Source organism: Tursiops truncatus, chromosome 10 (genome assembly GCF_011762595.2).
Source record: "Tursiops truncatus isolate mTurTru1 chromosome 10, mTurTru1.mat.Y, whole genome shotgun sequence".
Classification (NCBI taxonomy): Eukaryota; Metazoa; Chordata; class Mammalia; order Artiodactyla; family Delphinidae; genus Tursiops; species Tursiops truncatus.
The window spans coordinates 95,077,313-95,096,405 of record NC_047043.1 but is presented as its reverse complement, the minus strand read 5'-3'; the positions used below and the strand labels follow the sequence as shown (position 1 = coordinate 95,096,405).

Below are 19,093 nucleotides of genomic sequence, written 5' to 3'. Positions count from 1 at the left end.
GGATGTTTTCGAATTTTTTATATCTTATTTAATTTCTTTCAACAATAATTTGTAGTTTTCAGAATATGAGTTTTACACTTCTTTTGTTAAATTTATTCCTCAGTATTTTATTCTTTTTGATGCTAATCAAAAGATGGAATTGTGTACTTAATTTCATGTTGAATTGTTCATTACAAGTGTATAGAAATACAATTGATCTTAATAATTGTTCTTGTAACCTGCAACCTTGCTGAACTTGTTCATTCATTCAAATAGTTTTTAGTGAGTTCCTTATGATTTTCTATATACAAGATCATAGCATCTGTGAATAGACATAGTTTTACTTCTTCTTTTCCAATCTGGGTGCTTTTTATTTCTTTTCTTTGCTCAATTGCCCTGGCTAGAACCACCAGTACAATGTTGATTACAGGTGATGAGAATGGACATCCTTGCCTTGCACCTGACCTGAGGGGGAAAGCATCCAGTATTTCACTGTTAAGTATGATGTTAGTTGTAGGTTTGTCATAGATGCCATTTATCAGGTTGAAGAAGATCCCTTCTCTCCCTGGTTTGCTGAGTGTTTTTATCATGTTGGCTTTTGCCAAATGCTTTTTCTTCATCTACTGAGATGATGATGTGATTTTTTTGGTTTTTTATTCTATTGATTGATATATTACATTAATTGATGGGGGCGATGTTAAACCAATTTTGCATTCCTTGGATAAATTCCACTTGGGTGTGGCACAAAATTCTTTTTATATGTTACTGGATTCAGTTTTCTAGTATTTTGTTAAAGATTTTTGCACACATATTCATGAGATATTGGTCTACAGTTTTCTTGCGACATCTTTGTCTGATTTGGGTATAAGGTTAATACTGACCTCATAAAATGAGTTGGGAAGCGTTTCCTCCTCTTCTAGTTTTTGAAAGAGTTTGTGAAGAATAGTTATTAATTCTTTAAATGTTTGGTCTAATTTAGCAGCAAAACTGTCTGGGCCTAGACATTTCTTTGCGGGTGGGTAGTTTGGTCTTTTTTTTTTTTAAACTGTTTCAATCTCTTTATTTGTTATAGGTCTCTACAGATTTCCTATTTTTTCTTAAGTTAGTTTCAGTAGTTTGTGTCTTTATAGGAATTTGTTCATTTCATCTAACTTATTCAGTTTACTCACATACAGATGTTCACAATATTGCTTTATAATCCTTTTTTCTTTCTGTAAGGTTGGCCATAATGTCCCTTTTTCATTTCTGATTCTAGTGATTTGAGTCTTCTCTTTTTTTCTTGGTCATTGTAGCTAAAGGTTTGTCAATCTGTTTGATCTTTTTAAAGAACCAGGCTTTGGTTTAATTGACCTTCTCTATAATTTATCTATTCTCTATTTCATTAATTTCTACTCTGATCTTTATTATTTCCTTCCTTGCTTTAAGTATATTTTGCTCTTCCTTTTTCCAGTGACTTACAATGGAAGTTTAAGCTATTGACTTGAGCTCTACTTTTTCTTAATACAGGTGTTTACAGCTATAAATTTCTAAGCACCGCTTTAGCTGCATCGCATACATTTTGGTATGTTGTGTCTTCATTTTCATTCATCTCAAAGTATTTTCTGATGTCCCTTTTGATCTTTTCTTTGACCATTGGTTATTTAGGAGGACGTTGTTCAATTCTTCATAATTTTGAGTTTCCTACTATTGAGAAATCAGTAGTTTCATTCTATTGTGATTGGAGAAAATACTTTGTATTATTTATAGTCTTTTAAATTACCTGAAGTTTGCTTTATGGCCCGGAATATGGCATATCCTAGAGAATGTTCCATGTGCACTTGAGAAGAATGTGTATCCTCTTGTTGTTGGGTGGTGCATCCTATAGATGTATGTTAGGTGTACTTGGTTTATAATGTTAAATTTTCTGTTTCTTTGTTGATCTTGTGTCTAGTTGTTCTGTTCCTTATTGGAAGTAGGATGTTGAGGTCTCCAATGATTATTTTTTTGAATTATCTGTTTTTCCCTTCATTTCTGACATTATTTGCTTCATGTATTTTGCTGCTCTATTATTAGATGCATTATATTTATCATTGTTATATCTCCCTAATGGATTGAACCTTTTGTCATTATAAAATGTACCTCTTTATTTCTAGTAATTTTTCTGTGTTACAGCCTGTGTAGTCTGATATTAGGATAGCCACTCTAGATTTCCTGTGGCTGTAGTTTGCATAATATAGTTTCCCCATCATTTTACTTTCGCTCTAATTGTGTCTTTGAATCTAAAGATGTCTCCTATAGACATCATATAGTTGGATCCTGTTATTTTATCTAGTCTGACAGTCTCTGCATTTTAATTGGATTGTTTAATCCATTCACATTTAATGTTATTATTGACATAGTTGGATTTTTACCTGACATTTTCCTTTTTTGTTTTCTATGTGTCATGGTTTTTTATTCCTTTATTTCTTCTTTACCACTTTCTTTTGCATTAAGTATTTTCTAATGTAGTATTTTAATTTTTAAATAATTTTTAAACTGTGTTTAACTATATTTTTGAGTTATTTTTAAGTGGTTGCTCTAGGGCCTGCCATATATGTCCTAACTCTGAGAATGAACTTCAGATTTATACTAGCTTAATTCCAGTAATATGTGAAAATATTACTCATATATAGTTCTATTCCCCTTTCTGTATTTTTGTGGTATTATTGGTATACATATTACATCTGTTAATTTTATAAATGCAGCAGCACATTGTTATAATTTTTTTTTTTACCATCTGTAGCCATTTCCTTAGCCCAGTACAGCTTTGCTCTCACCTCCTTTGTTTTCTAATTGCAAACATATTATACATATATTACATTTCTGTGTGTTATAGGCCCAGCAATACATTATATACATATATTATACACATATTTTTTAGACTTGCTTTTAAAATAAATTAAGAGAAGAAAAGAGAAAAAATATGCATTTATACTCTTTTATGGTTACATAATTTTCTTTATTAGTGCTCTCTGTTTTTTCTGTGGATTCAAATTACTATAAGGGTTACTTGTTTTCAACCTGAAAAAACTTCCTTTAGTGTTTCTTATGAGGTAGATTTGCTAGATAACACATTTTGGGTTTTTTTTTTAAATCTGAAGATATCCTTATTTTGCCTCACTTTTGAAAGATAGCTTTTCTAGATTTAAGATTCTTGGTTGACAGTTATTTTTTGGAGCACTCTTAATGTGGCATCCCACTGTCTTCTGACCTCCATTGTTTCTACTGAAAAGTCAGCTGTTAATCTTATTTGGGTTCCCTGAAAGTGATAAATTATTTTTCTCTTAATGCTTTCAAAATTGTCTCCATGTCTCTGACTTTCAGTGTTATTACTGTGATGTGTCTATATGTAGATGTTCTTGCATTTGTCCTACTTGGCATTTGTTCAGCTTCCTAGATGTGTAGGTTATTGTTTTATCAGTAAATTTGGGAATTTTTCAGCCATTATTTCTTCAAATATTTTTTCTGTTCATTTTTCTCTTTTCTGCTACTCCTGTTACACGTATGTTGACACACTTAATGGTATCCCACATTTCTCTATGGCTTTGTTCATTTTTCTTCCTTCTTTTGTCTCTTGGTTCTTTAGCTTTCATCATTATTTCTATCAATCTGTCTTCAAGTTTGCTAATTCTGTAGCCATTTCAAATCTACTATTGAGCACCTCTAGTAAATGTTTAATTTCAGTTGCTGTATTTTTTAATTCCAGAATTTTTTTTTTTTTTTTTTTTTTTTTTGCGGTACACGGGCCTCTCACTGTTGTGACCTCTCCCGTTGCGGAGCACAGGCTCTGGACGCGCAGGCTCAGCGGCCATGGCTCACGGGCCTAGCTGCTCCACGGCATGTGGGATCTTCCCGGACCGGGGAACGAACCCGTGTCCTCTGCATTGGAAGGTGGACTCTCAACCACTGCACCACCAGGGAAGCCCTAATTCCAGAATTTTTTAATTTATAATTTTTATCTCTTTATTGATATTCTCTATTTGATTCGACATTGTCCTCATACTTCACTTCTTTAATCACGGTTTCCTTTAGCTGTGAACATATTTGTAACAGCTACTTTGATATTTGTTAAATTTGACATCTGGTCATTCTCACAGGCATTTTCTGTTGTCTGCTTTTTATTTCCCTCCAGTGTTTGCATCATACTTTTTTTTTTCATACTTTTTGGGTTTTTTTGCATGTCTTCTAATTATTTTTGGTTGGAAACTGGACATTTTAGATAAAATATTATAACAACTCTGGGTACTGGTCCCTACCCTGTGAGGCTTATTTGTTATTTGCTTCTGTGTTTGTTTAACGACTGACTGGACTGTTTCAGTGACATCTGTGTTCCCCTTCCTCCCTTCCCCCATACATACAGTGTTAAGCCTGATGTTACTTCCCAGAGAGGAACAGCTTTGCGTATGCCCACAATCACCTGGGATGACAGTGGTTTTGGTAGGGTTCTCTTTCCCTGACTACATCCAGCTGTTAAACTCCACTAATTGCTGCATGTTTTGCTCTTTTTTTTTTAACATCTTTATTGGAGTATAATTGCTTTACAGTGTTGTGTTAGTTTCTGCTGTATAACAAAGTGAGTCAGCTATATGTATACATATATCCCCATATCTCCTCCCTCTTGCATCTCCCTCCCACCCTCCCTATCCCACCCCTGTAGGTGGTCACAAAGCACTGAGCTGATCTCCCTGTGCTATGCGGCTGCTTCCCCCTAGCTGTTTTACATTTGGTAGTGTATATATGTCCATGCCACTGTCTCACTTTGTCCCAGCTTACCCTTCCCCCTCCCCGTGTCCTCAAGTCCATTCTCTAGTAGGTCTGCGTCTTTATTCCCGTCTTGCCCCTAGGTTCTTCATGACCTTTTTTTTTTTTTTTTTAGATTCCATATATATGTGTTAGCATATGGTATTTTTTTTTCTCTTTCTGACTTACGTCACTCTATATGACAGACTCTATGTCATCCACCTCACTACAAATAACTGAATTTCATTTCTTTTTATGGCTGAGTGATATCCATTGTATATATGTGCCACATCTTCTTTATCCATTCATCTGTCGATGGACACTTAGGTTGCTTCCATTTCCTGGCTATTGTAAATATTAACAGTGTCCTCAGTCATAAATTTTTCTACAAACCAATCCAAACAAACTCTGTCTCCTTTGAAGGAATAGTTTCTGAGGTCATTGTTTGGTATTTGTTTTGACCCTAGGAGGGCTCCTCTCAGCTGTCTAATTCTCTGGTTATCTCTTCCAAAATAGTTGTATCTACATTAAATCTGTGAACCCGCCCCCAGTTGCCTTTCACCACAATCTCCACCGTTCTTGAGAGCACCCTTAGGCCTAAACTTCTCCAAGCTCTGTTTCAAAGTGAAGTCAATTCCTTTGGGAAGAGAGTAGCAGCTGTTTTGCAGCCTACTTCTTCCCCCAGGCAGAATCTCTGAGGTAGAGGTCTGGAGCTGGGGGTGAGGACAATGGCAAGCTTCTGAGTGACCTGCGCAATCTAGGAGCTGAGTGCTTTGTGGAGAGGAAGGCAGCGTCCTGAGGCCCTCTCAGCTTGCCTCTTCTCACAAGGAACCATCACCTCATGAGGTGGGGTAAGGGTGATCAGGGCCCGAATATTCTCACTGGTGCTGTGCCCAAGGCAGAACTTCTATTGTGTAAGTGAAGGTTGGGTGGAATGAGGAGCCCTCACCTCTCTACCGTACTCACCTGGGACTTAGCCTCAGCAACAGGTAGCTGGGGGCAGGAGGAGAAACACTGATGTCCTGCTCCTCCTGGGAAGAAAGCCCTCCTGCTGGAAGCTTGGTGGGAGAGGAAGCCCTATATTCGGGCTACAGGAGTCTGAAGTGGAGTCTGCCTCCCTGAGCTTGTGGGTGCTGGTGGAGGGAGGGAGTAGTCTTTGTTCAAATTGCACAGACTCACTTTTCTTACCGAAATTTCATAGATTTTCTTGAATAGATATTTCTTCATTTGTTGTTTGCCTGTAGGACCATTTCCAGAGGCTTTCAGTCATTGTTTGTTTGCTTGTTTTTGCATTTTTCACAAGTTTCACTGAAGGGTAGATCAGCAGATCTCCCCACAGTGTCCTGCCAGGTTCATCCTCTCAAATAAGATCAAAGCCTTAATACTAGCTGGTGCTGCAGCCAGAGGCAATGAAAGAACCCAAGGTCATGAGTGAACAGAGGAGAAAAGAAGGACCCTGTGGACAGGCCCCAGGTGATTTCATTACTTTGGTTGCAGGGAAGATGAGAGAGAAGAGAGGGCACAGCCATGTTCCTACCCTTTAACGCGGTGACCGTGGCCTCTGATAAATGGTCCTAATGAGATTAGGATTCTCTCTTAAAAGAGGAGAGACAGTGTGTCGGGGGGGTGGGGTGGTGGGCGGGGTGGATAGGGGGCAGTGAGGTGGTTTGAGAGGGACAGAGCCGTCTGCTCTCCCGTGACCTAAAAGGGTCCTCTGTTGTGGCATCATTAGAGAGGGGCATTTGCGCTTCCTCTTGGGTGATAAGTAGAGAAGGATAACGAGTATGGGATTTGCAAAATCTCCAGCCTTCAGATTCTGAAATGAAACCAAAGCTCCAGTCTGTCTTTTCTTCTCCATGTCAGGCCCTGGGCTATTGTAACCACCGCTGAAGTGCTCCTGCCTCCAGCCTCTCCCCTCCAGTCCTTTTCCAATTCTGCAACTGCTCTGCTCCTGGAGTGACTTTTCTAAAGTGTGACTCCAGCCGGGCCTCTACGGGGACAGCCTTCAACCTCTTCTTTAGCTCAGGAATGGCCTCTGTATTTCTTCACTCCCTGTAGGGCCCGTGGGGCACCTACCTGGCCTAACCAGCCTTTCCATAAGCAGGAGTCAAATTGAATACCAGTCATACAGTATGGTATATATGCATATTTATATTTGCACTGTGTCCGTGTAAAGGGCCGGTAGCAGGAATAAGCATATTGTGTTTTAAAAACATCAAGAAGGCTCTATTAATGACACCTGGGACCTGGGCTTAGCTCTCAGCTCATCACTCTCTACTTATATGACTCGCCCCTTGCGTGACAGATCATTTCACCTCAACCTCAGTTTCCTCACCTGTAAAATGAGGATAGCGTGCAGATACTGTTGTGAGGATATCACTTACATGCGATAACATAAGTAGAACCCTGGGCACATGGTAAAAGCTTAATTTGTTCATACAAGTAACAAGTATGTATTGAGTGCCTACTCATCCCAGGGACTGTTGTAAAAGTGGGAAAATAGCAGGAAATAAAATAAAATCCTTGTCTAATGGAGCTCACATTTTAGTAGGAAAAATCAGCAGTAAACAAATTTGGAAACTACAAATTTGTGCACACACACAAAAGTTCAGGTTTTGATCTGATCTATGAAGAAGAATAAAGCAAGAGTGATCTGAAGTTGGTGCTTTTGTAGTTAGTGAAGGGTGGCCAGGAAAGGTCTTGCTGAAGCATTGGCATTTGGGTACAGATCTGAAAGAAATGAGAAAATGGCACACAGTGATCAGTAAATATTTGTGAAATGTGAATGATGCAAATGTCTGGGAAGAAAATATCCCAAGGAAGGCAATAACAAGTGCAAAGGCCCTGTGGCAGGAGTACTTGGCATGTTTTAAAAGCATTAAGAAGGCTCTGTGAATATTTATACTGTAGTTTTTGCTGATGGATTACATATGCATTGCCCAAGAGCAGGGCTTTGGCCTCAGCAGGGCAGATGGTGGTTCTGTTTCCTAAGATGGGGAAGATGAGGGAATGAAGTAAGTTTGGGGAGGGGTGTGTGGGAGAGTGGTAAGAGGGAGAATCACATGTTCTATTTTAGGTGTGAAAAAAACAAATAATAGACTTCCTAATAAATGGTAGCTATTATCACTGTTTCTACCCCACACGATTACATAGTGACCTCTGCAAACACACGAGCTCTCTCTTAGCTTGCAGCTCAGCTCTACTCATCTTTTCTTCTTTTCTCCCCCTTACATTTTCCACTTTTCCTCGCTCCTCCACCCGCCACTCCAGACCGCCACCAGTGACTGCTGGAGCCTCTGGAAATGAGCAAGCCTCTGCCCGGGTCGGCTCCTTCAAAATTACGGGGGGTGGGATCAGAGGAAGCCCTTGGGGTCAAACCCGAGAGCATGCAGACCGTGGGGTTCAGTTCATGGGCTTGCAAAGCCCTCTGGCCTTTCTGTCTCTGTAGCTAGGCAGACACACAGGTCACCAGGTGGTGCTAACACATGGCTGGTGTGAGATTCAAAGACGCAGCAGAAAGAAGTACGGAGATCTCTCCATTTTACTGAGAAAGTGACTCTGAGTCCAGATCTGAGTTCATTTGACCCATTTAGCCGGGCTGTCATTTTGCATCAACTATGTCAGAACAGCATGTAAAGACATTTGTCAGGTAGCCATCTGGGGAAAGCTGACTTAGCTGTCAGAGGCCTGCTGTCTGCAGAAGGCTGTCCCGGGCACTGAGGGCTGGGTCCACCAAGAGGCCACTGCATCTCATGGGGGCACTGGCCCAGTCTTCTTGAGCCACCTGCTTACAGAGAGGAGTCCTAGTGTGCATGCATGGGTTGGGGATTAACAGGGAGGGATGATTTCCATGCTGCTCATGGCCCTTAGGAGTCATTAGCTCTGGTAACAACAACAACTAACTCTCATATGAAGCTAATTGTGTGCCAGGCACCGTTACAAGCACTTCATGTGTAATAACTCGTTTAATCCTATGACAGCCCTATAAGGTAGGTACTATTATTATCATTCCCATTTTGCAGATGAGGAAATGGAGGCTTAGAAAAGAGAACTAAGTTGTTCAAGGTCACACAGGTAAAAAGTGGCAAAGCCAGGTATCGTGGCTTTGCCACTTTTTACCTGTGTAAAACTCCATGGTGGACAGGTGGACATGCTGCGTGGACAGAATCAAGATAATCCACGAGGACAGGAGAAGAGACAGTCCCATGGATGCTCGGCACAGGGAAGGTATCTGCAGGATAGAGAGAGCAGGGGCCACCTTTGTTACTCTTTTGTTTATTAGAATTTAATAGATCTGTCTGTCTATATAGGTGTATATATATGTATTCTCTTTATAATATTAAACATCTTTGTGCTTGCTTTAAAATACAAATACATTAACACTTATACATTACCCATTTTCTACCATTTTCTACCCATTTTCACTTCTCAGGGTACAAGCTACAACATAGGTTAAATAAATCATAGGCTTAACTGTCCTGCTCCCCCAAAAGTCTCCTTCCCAAAGATCACTAGCTGCATGGTCTTGAGCAAAACACTTAAATTCTCTGCACCTCAGATTTCTTTGTGTAGACCCACCCCATAAGCTAAAGCCATTAGTAATTATAATCATAATCACAAGAGCCACTATCAGCTGAATACCTAATGTATTGTATGTCTGTGCTATGCTGAGCACTTTCCGTATCTCTCTCTTTTTTTTTTTAATGTATTGAAGTCTCGTGTCTTTCTTCTTTTAGATATAATTGATATATAACAGTTTATTAGTATCGGGTGTATAGCATGATGATTCGATATATGTATATATTATGAAATGATCACCACAATAAGTCAGGTTTAACATTCATCACCACACATAGTTACTTTTTTTTTCTTATGATGAGAACTTTTAAGACCTACTCTCTTAGTAAGTTTCAAATATATAGCACAATTTATAGTCACTGTGCTGTATATTACATCCTATGATTTACTGATCTTATCACTGGGAGTTTGTACCTTTTGACTCCTTTCACCCATTTTGTCCACCCCCACCTCTGGCAACCACCAGTCTGTTCTCTGTATCAGTGAGTTTGGTTTGTTTTTGATTTCAGATTCCACATACAAGTGAGATCATACACTATTTGTCTTCTTCTGTCTGACTTATTTTATTAGCATAACGCCCTCAAGGTCCATTCATGTTGTTGCAAATGGCAGGATTTCCTTCTTTTTTTATGGCTGAATAATTTTCCATTGTTTATATACACCAATCTTCTTTATCCATTCATCTGTCGATGGACATTTTGGTTGCTTCCATGTCTTGGCTATTGTAAATAGTGCTGCAATGAACTTGGGGGTGCAGGTATCCTTTCAAGTTAAGTGTTTTCATTTCCTGTGGATAAATACCCAGAAGTGGAATTGCTGGATCACATGGTAGTTCTATTTTTAGTTTTTGGAGGAAACCCCATACTGTTTTCTGTAGGGGCTGCACCAATTTATTTCCCACCAGCAGTGCATAAGGGTTTCCTTTTCTCCACATCCTCGCCAACTCTTGTCGTTTCTTGTCTTTCTCATAATAGCCATTCTAACAGGTATGAGGTGATATCTCATGGCTTTGATTTTTGATTTGCATTTTCCTGATGATTAATGATGTTGAGCATCTTTTCATGCACCTGTTGGCCATCTTTTTGTCTTCTTTCATGGATTATCGTTTAAGTCTCCTAAAGGCAACTGAAATGTACAGAAATTATGTAACCTGCCTGCGGTCACACAAACAAGAGGTGACAGAGCTGGGCAGTAGAAGTGTCTCAAGGGCAAGAGCTATGTTCTCATTGCTTAACTCAGGCAGGGCCTGTCACTGACCAGAGAAGAATAAAGCTTTGATGGGTGAATGTGTGTGTGCAAAGAGATATGCTTGATCTATAGCCCCCATAAGAATTCTCCCGCTCCCCAAATTAAGTTCATGGATGAGTGTGTTAGTCAGCTCAGGCTGCCATAATAGAATACCACAGACTGAGGGGCTTAAACAACAGAAATATATTTCCTCACAGTTCAGGAGGCTAGAAGTCCAAGATCAAGGTGCCATTAGGGTTGGGCTCTGCTGTTGTCTCTCTTCCTGGCTTGTAGACAGCTGCCTTCTCACTGTGTCCTCACAAGGCCTTTCCACTGTGCACGTGAAGAGACAGAAAGAGAGATCTCCGACGTCTCTTCCTCTTCTCAGAGTGACACCAGTTCTATCAGATTAGGGCCCCACCCTTATGACCTCACTTAAGCTTAATTACTTCCTAAACACCTCATCTCCAAATACCATTACATTGGAAGTGAGGGCTGCAACATTTGGATTTGAGGGAAGACAGAATTCAGTCCATAAAAATGAGCTCTGAAGAGAAGCTTCTGGGAACCCTTAAAAATTGTGTACAATATTTTGCATGGAAGGGAATCCATATATAACATCTGTTTGACTTCCCAAAAGGTAAGAACCACTGGTGGTATTATAAGTGAACAAAGAGGGAAAGGGTTCATGGAAAAATGGAAACAGAGCTGGCATTAAGGGATAGAAGAAAAAGAAATTTCTTATAATATTGTTTTAATAAGTGTTAAAAAGCGGAGAACAAGAAGGGCAGTGGAAGGTAAGGATGTAGTATTTCAGCCCCATTTTCCATTTGGGGAAGTTAGATGGCCTGCCTGAGATCACAGCATGGAGAGTGGACCTGAGCCTAGAACCCAGTGTCCTGAGCCCCAGCCCACGCTGTTTTCACCAGGCTTGTTGTCTGTGCTGCCCCACAGAAGCCAGGGCCATCTGAGTGAGGCTCCTGGGCTGCTCTTCTGCTGGCCTCATAGATGCTCTTCCCCTTGCTTTCCTTCTAGAAGTGGAGCAGATCGAGGCCATCGCCAAGTTTGACTACGTGGGGCGGTCCCCGCGTGAGCTGTCCTTCAAGAAGGGAGCCTCACTGCTCCTGTACCACCGCGCCTCCGAGGACTGGTGGGAGGGTCGTCACAACGGCGTGGATGGGCTCATCCCACATCAGTACATAGTTGTACAGGACATGTGAGTGGGAATTGAGATCTTCTGTGAAGAATGCCATGATTGATTAGTGATGTCTGGAATGGGCACAGGAATGGGAATACTGGATTGTATGACAGCACTTTGCTCTCCCTGGTATGACACACTTGGTCTTCCGTAAGAATGGATTATGTCTAACCTCCCTTTGAATGGTAACCTACTTAACAAATAAGCAAATTGCTCATCCTTCAGAGTCCACAGGGACAATGTTTGGTGCCCTTGGCTCACCATCCCGGCCCACCTGACAGCCTCCAGGGCGTTTATCACCCACTATGGTTCTCAGTGTCCAGTGGATCTTGCCATATACCTCCACCCTCCTGGGCCTTCCCTGTAGCCAGTGGCCATCCCACTCCCCTCTTAATAGCCCACCATTCTCTACCCCGAGGTGGCTGTCTCAGGAGATGGGCAGAAACAATCATCCCTTCATTTCCAGCTAAGAGGGTACTATTTTTTAAAAAAGAATTTTGAGCATTAAAAAAAAGCCCTACATCCCAAATACCTAGCCCCACCATAATGCCCAGAAAGTCTACACCTTCCATTCTTTGAAAGCCTGTGAAGGTTCCTGCACACACTCCCTCCGAGCTCCAGTCTGCCTCAGGTGGAACTGATTTACCAAGGAAGCAGCCACCAAGCTGGGCCTCAAGGGGACGGTCTGGAGACAGAGAAAAGTCCAGAGCTCGGCAAACAACAAGACGATCCAAAGCAGCTCTCTGATGTCCCCAGGCCTCTGAGGTCAGGGAGAGGTCATGGGGGGGAGGTGGGCAGGGCACCCCAACAAGCTCCAGGCCCCTCACACCTGTTCAAAGCCCCGGGTGCGGAGAGGGATGGAGATGCCTTCCTTCTCCCTCGCTGGACCCCCAAACTGCTGCTCATTGCCCAGGGCTCAGCTTGCAGGCCCCCTCCCCCATTTCTCCAGCACACCCTCCCCTTTAGCTTATCCCAGTCTCGAGCAGCTGGGAGAGAAGAGCCTAGATGAGGGGAGGAGAAGGTAGGCACGGGCGGTGCCACAGAGGGCCTCCTGCTGGAGAAGCAGCAGCGGCTCAACCACGAGGTGTGTGTGGATCCAGCCCCTCAGGTCTCAGCACATGTCGGTTCTCTGGAGCGAATCCCTCCCAATTCACGTCTGTCCTTCTCCCCAGGGACGATGCCTTCTCGGACAGCCTGAGCCAAAAGGCCGACAGCGAGGCCAGCAGTGGGCCACTGCTGGACGACAAGGCCTCCTCCAAAAACGACCTCCAGTCCCCCACGGAGCACATCTCGGATTACGGCTTTGGGGGGGTGATGGGCCGGTAGGAAACGCGGATTCATTCTTTGCGGCTAGTACAGTGCCGGTTTGTGTCTGACTGGGGAGAAGCAAGAGCACAGGAGGGAAAGAGGGAGGTTGTTGTGGCCCCTTCTTCCCCACAAGATATGACATGGGGCACAGCTGGTGGGCTGGCTGGAACTGGCCTAGAATGTCAGGTAGAAAGTGATCCAGCTTGGGGCAGAGGTGGAGAAAGAGGAGGAAAGACATATTGGCAACCAATGCTTTTTATTTAAAATAATAATAAACGGGAAAGAGAGAGTTGCAAGTTGGCAAGTATTTTTCCTCTCTGTCTCCAGTTCTTACACCTCCTCCCCACTTTCTGTTGAAGACCTAAGTTGTTATATTTAAAAATGTAAAGCTCACTTAGTCCCTGAAGTGCACTGCAGAAACAGAAGCCTCACACCCACTTCGTGGGGGCAAATTGACACTCGGCTCCACGCACATATTTGGTGGGAGCAGATTTGCCAGTTTCTTCACTCCTGCGTGTGGGCGGGGCTGTCACATGATCTTTCCGCCAGGTACGGAACTGGGCTCCTCACTCCCTCTACAGGTATAGTCCAAAGCACGTGGCTGTTTAAAGAAAAAAATACAATAAGGAAAAGAGAAGGAGGGAGAGAGGGAGGCTGTCGTGGCCCCTTCTTCCTCACAAGATGTGACGTTGGAAAGGAAAGCTGGCAGTGTGTCACTGCTTTCTTAATCGAATTCTCAAAATGTCATATTCTTTGTTTTTCTGGTGGAGAGGTCATGGGATCAACCCACACATGGGGCACTTGCAGATAAAGCCAGAGAAATCAGCCACAATAGGAACATATGTTTATGAAGTTATTTCAGCAAAAGTCCCAGTGCCTCTTTTCAGTGTATTCCGTTCGGTTCAGGGTGCTGATAAGTGATAGAATCAGGGCAGATGGACGGTTGGGGTAGGTAGATGACAGAGTCATGGTCCCTTGACTTCCAGGGGGGCCGTATCTTCTCCTGCCTCAATTTCCCTCTCCCTCTGTCCTCTTTCATCTACCTTCTTCTCGTTCTTTCCCAGTACTCTTCCTCTCGAACACCAATGCTTTGGTGCTGTTGGGGTGCCCACAGGAGGTGCTTAGCTTGGCTGGTGGCCCAGGGTCTAAAGCGCTGCTGACCACACTGAGCTTGGTCCCCGTCACAATCCATTCCCGCACTCTGCCCCTCTTCCCCGCCCCCTTGCCACTTCCAGCCTTCCCTCCCCTCACCAGTGCCTTTGAGTCTTCAGTGCCCTCCATAGGACACAGCAAAATCTCCTGTGGGTAGAACCTCTTCAAAGTGCTTTCCCACCTACTGAACCTCCCTCAGAAGGTGGGCAAGGAATATTATGCCCATTTAACAGATTAATAAAGTGGGTCTGAAAGAGGTCACTGGAAAGTCTGTGACAGAGACAGGACAAGAATTCGCCTTCCTGATAGACACTCTAGTCCCCTTTTCACTCCACCACAGGCCTCCCTGAGGGGTGAAAGGTATCCAAGTGCACGCAAGGCGTTCCAGTGATGCACATTTTACTCTTAATGACTAGTTGTCCAAGGTCTGGAAAAGCCTCATAGGAACAGCCTTTGGTGACAACACTGGGCTGTGGTCAGTTCCCAGGGGGGCCTTCTGAGCTTAGAACCCAGTGTCCTGAGCCCCAGCCCACGCTGTTTTCACCAGGCTTGTTGTCTGTGCTGCCCCACGGAAACCAGGGCCATCTTTCAGGGAGCTTGCAGGGAGCTGGTAACTCTTTGGTATAGTCAAGCCTCAATGCCTCAGACCAGTCAGAGGCCCTTTGGAATCATGGAGACCTCTAAACCGCTTAAGAACATACCATGGGCCCACCTAACCCGGAGCGAAGTGTTCCCAGGTTGAAATCCTCCTGGCCCTGACCTAACGTGTAGACGAGATTCACTATGTAATTGGCACCACCCCCGGCTGGAGCTTGGAACGCCCCCGACTCCTTCGTGTGTGCAGATGAAACCCGCGGGCCTGAGTCACGTGCTCAGACAGTGCCTTCCCTGCAGAACCGCAGAGTCTGGCTGAACGAGGCTTTACTATACCCACTCCCTAGACTAGTGTGTAGCGTTTGGCCTGGGGGTTGGCTGACCCGTGTGACACTGGCCAGGGTTGACCTCTGCCCCACGCCCCGCCCCCTGGCTCCTTTGCAGAGTGCGGTTACGATCTGATGGAGCAGCCATCCCCAGGCGCCGAAGCGGGGGAGACACACACAGCCCGCCCCGGGGCCTGGGCCCCAGCATAGACACGCCACCCCGGGCCGCCGCCTGCCCCAGCAGTCCCCACAAAATCCCCCTCTCCCGGGGGCGGATCGAGAGCCCCGAGAAGCGGAGGATGGCGACGTTCGGGAGCGCCGGCAGCATCAACTACCCCGACAAGAAGGCGCTCTCCGAAGGGCACTGCATCCGGTCGACGTGCGGCTCCACCAGGCACAGCAGCCTGGGGGACCACAAGTCCCTGGAGGCCGAGGCCCTGGCAGAAGTAAGGGCCGGCGGGAAGGCAGGCTGCGCCAGCCAACACCCAGAGGGGCAGGGGGTGGGCACCTGCAGACGGGGGAACCCCTTCGCCCTTCAGGCCAGGCTCAGGCTAAGCCAGAACGTGAGGTAGATAATGAGCTGGCCCCCCTGTGGGAGCGGAAGCTGGATGGGTGCAACTGCTGGCTGGGGCTCCTGTGAAGACCCAAGGGCCCAGTCTCCAGGGCCAGAGGTGGGATTCCCGGATGTGGGGATGTGGTAATGGTAGACGTCTCCATAACATGGCAAGATTGTGCTCTTCATGTTTTCATTCGTTCATCTTGTCATTCATTCATTCATTTGTTCATTCATTCATTTATTGACAAATACTGATTGAGCATCTGTTGTGTGGCAATCACTGGCTGGCACTGAGAGTATAATTGACCTAAAATGGATCCAGGCCCTGCCCACATGGAGCTTATGGTTTAGAGAAGAGAGAGATGCCAACCAGTAACACACACAGCTGTGAAATGGCAGCTGGGTCAGGAGTCTTGAATGAGGGGACTCTGCGTTTCAAGAGTGCTTTTAGAGTTTTGTGTTTTTTTAAATAACTTTTTAAAAATCTGGATGAGAAACCTGTGTGATTTTTACACTTGCCAAGCAAACCAAACACATCCATTTAAGAAATTGTTATGAGACAGTTTGTTCAAGTTGTTTAATAATTTGCATAGCTACTTTCCTGTGTTTTTGATACTTTTATCATAGTTCAGAAGTTTCCATTTTTCCCTCTGGAACTTGGCAGGATGCCCATTATGAATCCCCTTCCCAGTGTTTTCTCCCAGTTTAGAAAAGAGAGACAGTTAAAACCTTTGGGTCGGTTAGGATTGTATTGTGAAGAGTGGCCTTGAATCCCTGTTCACAAGGGGAAGGGAAAGCTGAGAGCTTGGGGGCTGTGTTCTAGAGGAGGCCAGGAAAGGTTCTCAGGGATATCAACACAGCAAGTGAAACACCTCGCAGGATCTAGTTTGGCCCCAGGTCTCAATGCCCACTCCCAAGGTATCAGCATCTTGGCATGGGTCCAGCAGAGCAGCCGGGCAGCCTGCTGCTCCCTCCATTGTTGGAGGCCATTCTCTTGGGAAGCATTGCCCTAGCATCCACCGTCACCTGGAAGGTCAGGCCACCTGAGGCCTGGCCCAGAGCCCTTTACACGGAGAATCAAATGAAGTCTACGCCACTGTTTCCAAAGCAGGTCCCACAGCAGACTGGTTCCATGGGGTATTAGTGGAGGGGAAAAAGGTGTTCTATGGTCAAGAAAGTTTGGGGAATGCTGGTCTTGCAAATTTGAATGGGTTGTCTGCAACAAGCATTATTAAATATGTTGATGTGCATTGTGAATCTTCAAGAAAGAGAGCAGGGCACACCCATCTCCCAGACTTCTTTGACCTTTAGTCACAGAGCATTTTGCAAGAGCGGCCTAAAGAATACACGTGGGGCATGCCGCTCGCATTTTCTGTCTGCAGACATATCTCCACACGCTAATTTGATAGCTGCCATTCGATAGCAGAGCATGGGAAACGGTATGTAAATAGCCAAGGGCACCCTGGATGGCCTCCAGCCTGCTCAGCATTGGCTCTGATGAGCACTTGACATTGCAGGCTGCGGAGGGCAGCTATGTAGTAGTAGGTGGAGTTACCTGAAATCCTCTGGTCTCAAAATGTCTTTTAGGATTTAGACTGGAGCCCAGTTAAAGAGGCAGTTTGGGGATCTGGCAGCACCGCCATCCAAGGTGGGAAGGTCTCGTTCGAGAGGAGGTGAAAAGGGATCGTTTTCCCCCGCTGTCCGTGCTCCCCAGCGCCTCTCTGCAGCTCCACTCTGAGATCACGGCATCACCTCTCAGACTAACGCAAGGCTCACGCCTAAACCCCCCAGCTGATCTTTCTCTGGACTCGCTGTCTTCCTGGCTCACACTCTGCGAGGGTGGAGTGGTGGTGGTGGGGATGGTGGTGGAGGGGCGATAATTATATTTTATTTATTAGTTTTGCCTTTTGGCTCCTGCTGGAGTAGAGCAGACAGAGTAGTGATGTCAGTGGGGGACTTTAAGCAGACTGAGACGCGGAAGGCGGGCTTGATCACTGCAGGGTTGGGATGTAGCAAAGGTTGGGACAGGACTGCCTTCTCTCCTGTCAGGTGGGACCCCCGTCACAGCCCCACAGTTATTCCTTGTAGGTAAAGGCACAAAGAGCATCTTCTTTAAAGTAGACAGTGTTAAGGGCAAAGGATAAAATGTCCTGGGGAAGCATAAATGCTAATATTAGCCATTAGCTAATCATCAGTAGTCTCTTCACCAAACAAGATGATAGGCTGGGACCCTGATGGAGGCCAGATTGGAGCCTGTCGTGGAGGCCCAGTGGGCAGGAGCTGCCTGAGGACAGGGGAGGAGAGGAGGTGAAAGAAGACGTGGACGAGGAAGGGGCCGGCAGGACCCCTGTGGGCACCAGCCCCATCAGTCTGACCAGACTTTCAGTTTTCCCAGAGCTGCCCCAGGGCAGAAAAGCTAGTGTGTCTCAATAGTCATCCCGGAGCCTGAGGTGGGTCAGCACTTTCCAGCAGCGGTTCTGTCCCTCCTTGTCCTCTCGGTGGCCCAGCTCAGCCTGAGCAGCTCCCCCTGCCTCTGTGTGGAGGCATCCCTGGGAAACCCCACGGGACCCGAGGACTCTGGCTGAAGGGAGTGTGAAAACCACCATCCAGCAGTTCACAAAGTGTCATCACGTCCACTGTCTCATCCCATCTTCACGGCCAGCAGGGGGCTTTCAGCACCTGGACCGAGTGTTGTGCAGAGCCACTGAGACTTGCCCGAGGTTGCCCAGCAGCGGTAGCAGAGGAACCTTTTTCCCTCCCAAACCTGGGCTCTGCATCCAGGCCCAGGGCTCCTGGGTTAAATGCTGTCATCCAGCTCCAGTGCTCACTCCTGGAATGCTGAGCCCCAGGTTGGCCCTCTGGGCTGCCAGAATCTCTCTCTGTGTCAAAGTGCTCTCATGCTGATGAGCTCTTAAATATCGCAATATCTCTGGGAATTGTGTAGGCAGATGAAGATTTTTGTTGCTTTTTAAATTTTCCATTTTTAAAAAAATTGTTCCGATTATAATACAGAGAAGAAAGTAACAGTCCTATCATCCTGGGGTGAGCATTGCAAACATTCTGATATACAACCTCCACACAAATTTCCTATGGACAAAGGAGAGATATATTTTTTAATAATAATAGTTAGGGGCATGAACGCTGGAGCCAGAACTACTATGCTGCTAAGTAGCTGTGTGACCTTGGACAAGTTACTTAACCAGTCTGAGCTTCCATTTCCTCATGTGTGACGTGAGCGTAATGGTAGTTCCTACCAGATAAGTGAGAGGATTAAATGAATTGTTAGGGGGAGGGGCTTGAATTGGTGCTTGGTTTTAGCTGTTATTGTCATTGTTATTGTCATTATTTGGAAATACTCACTAGGTACCAGGTGCCATGCCATGCTCTTCGCAGGGACCATATCATTAAATACACTCA

At 44.8% G+C, this 19,093-nt stretch overlaps 1 protein-coding gene across 3 annotated transcripts in view; it reads left to right on the top strand.

The window, feature by feature from the left end:
* SRGAP3 (SLIT-ROBO Rho GTPase activating protein 3) overlaps nt 1-19,093 on the top strand; it is a 251,994-nt gene that overhangs the window by 231,071 nt on the left and 1,830 nt on the right. For 2 of the 3 annotated variants that reach the window (XM_073787605.1, XM_019944655.3), the window contains 3 exons: nt 11,578-11,758; nt 12,913-13,062; nt 15,239-15,566. In XM_073787605.1, the coding sequence (XP_073643706.1) occupies nt 11,578-11,758; nt 12,913-13,062; nt 15,239-15,566 (659 nt within the window). The remainder of the gene's footprint in view (nt 1-11,577; nt 11,759-12,912; nt 13,063-15,238; nt 15,567-19,093) is intronic. The other variant, XM_019944656.3, reaches the window with a different exon arrangement.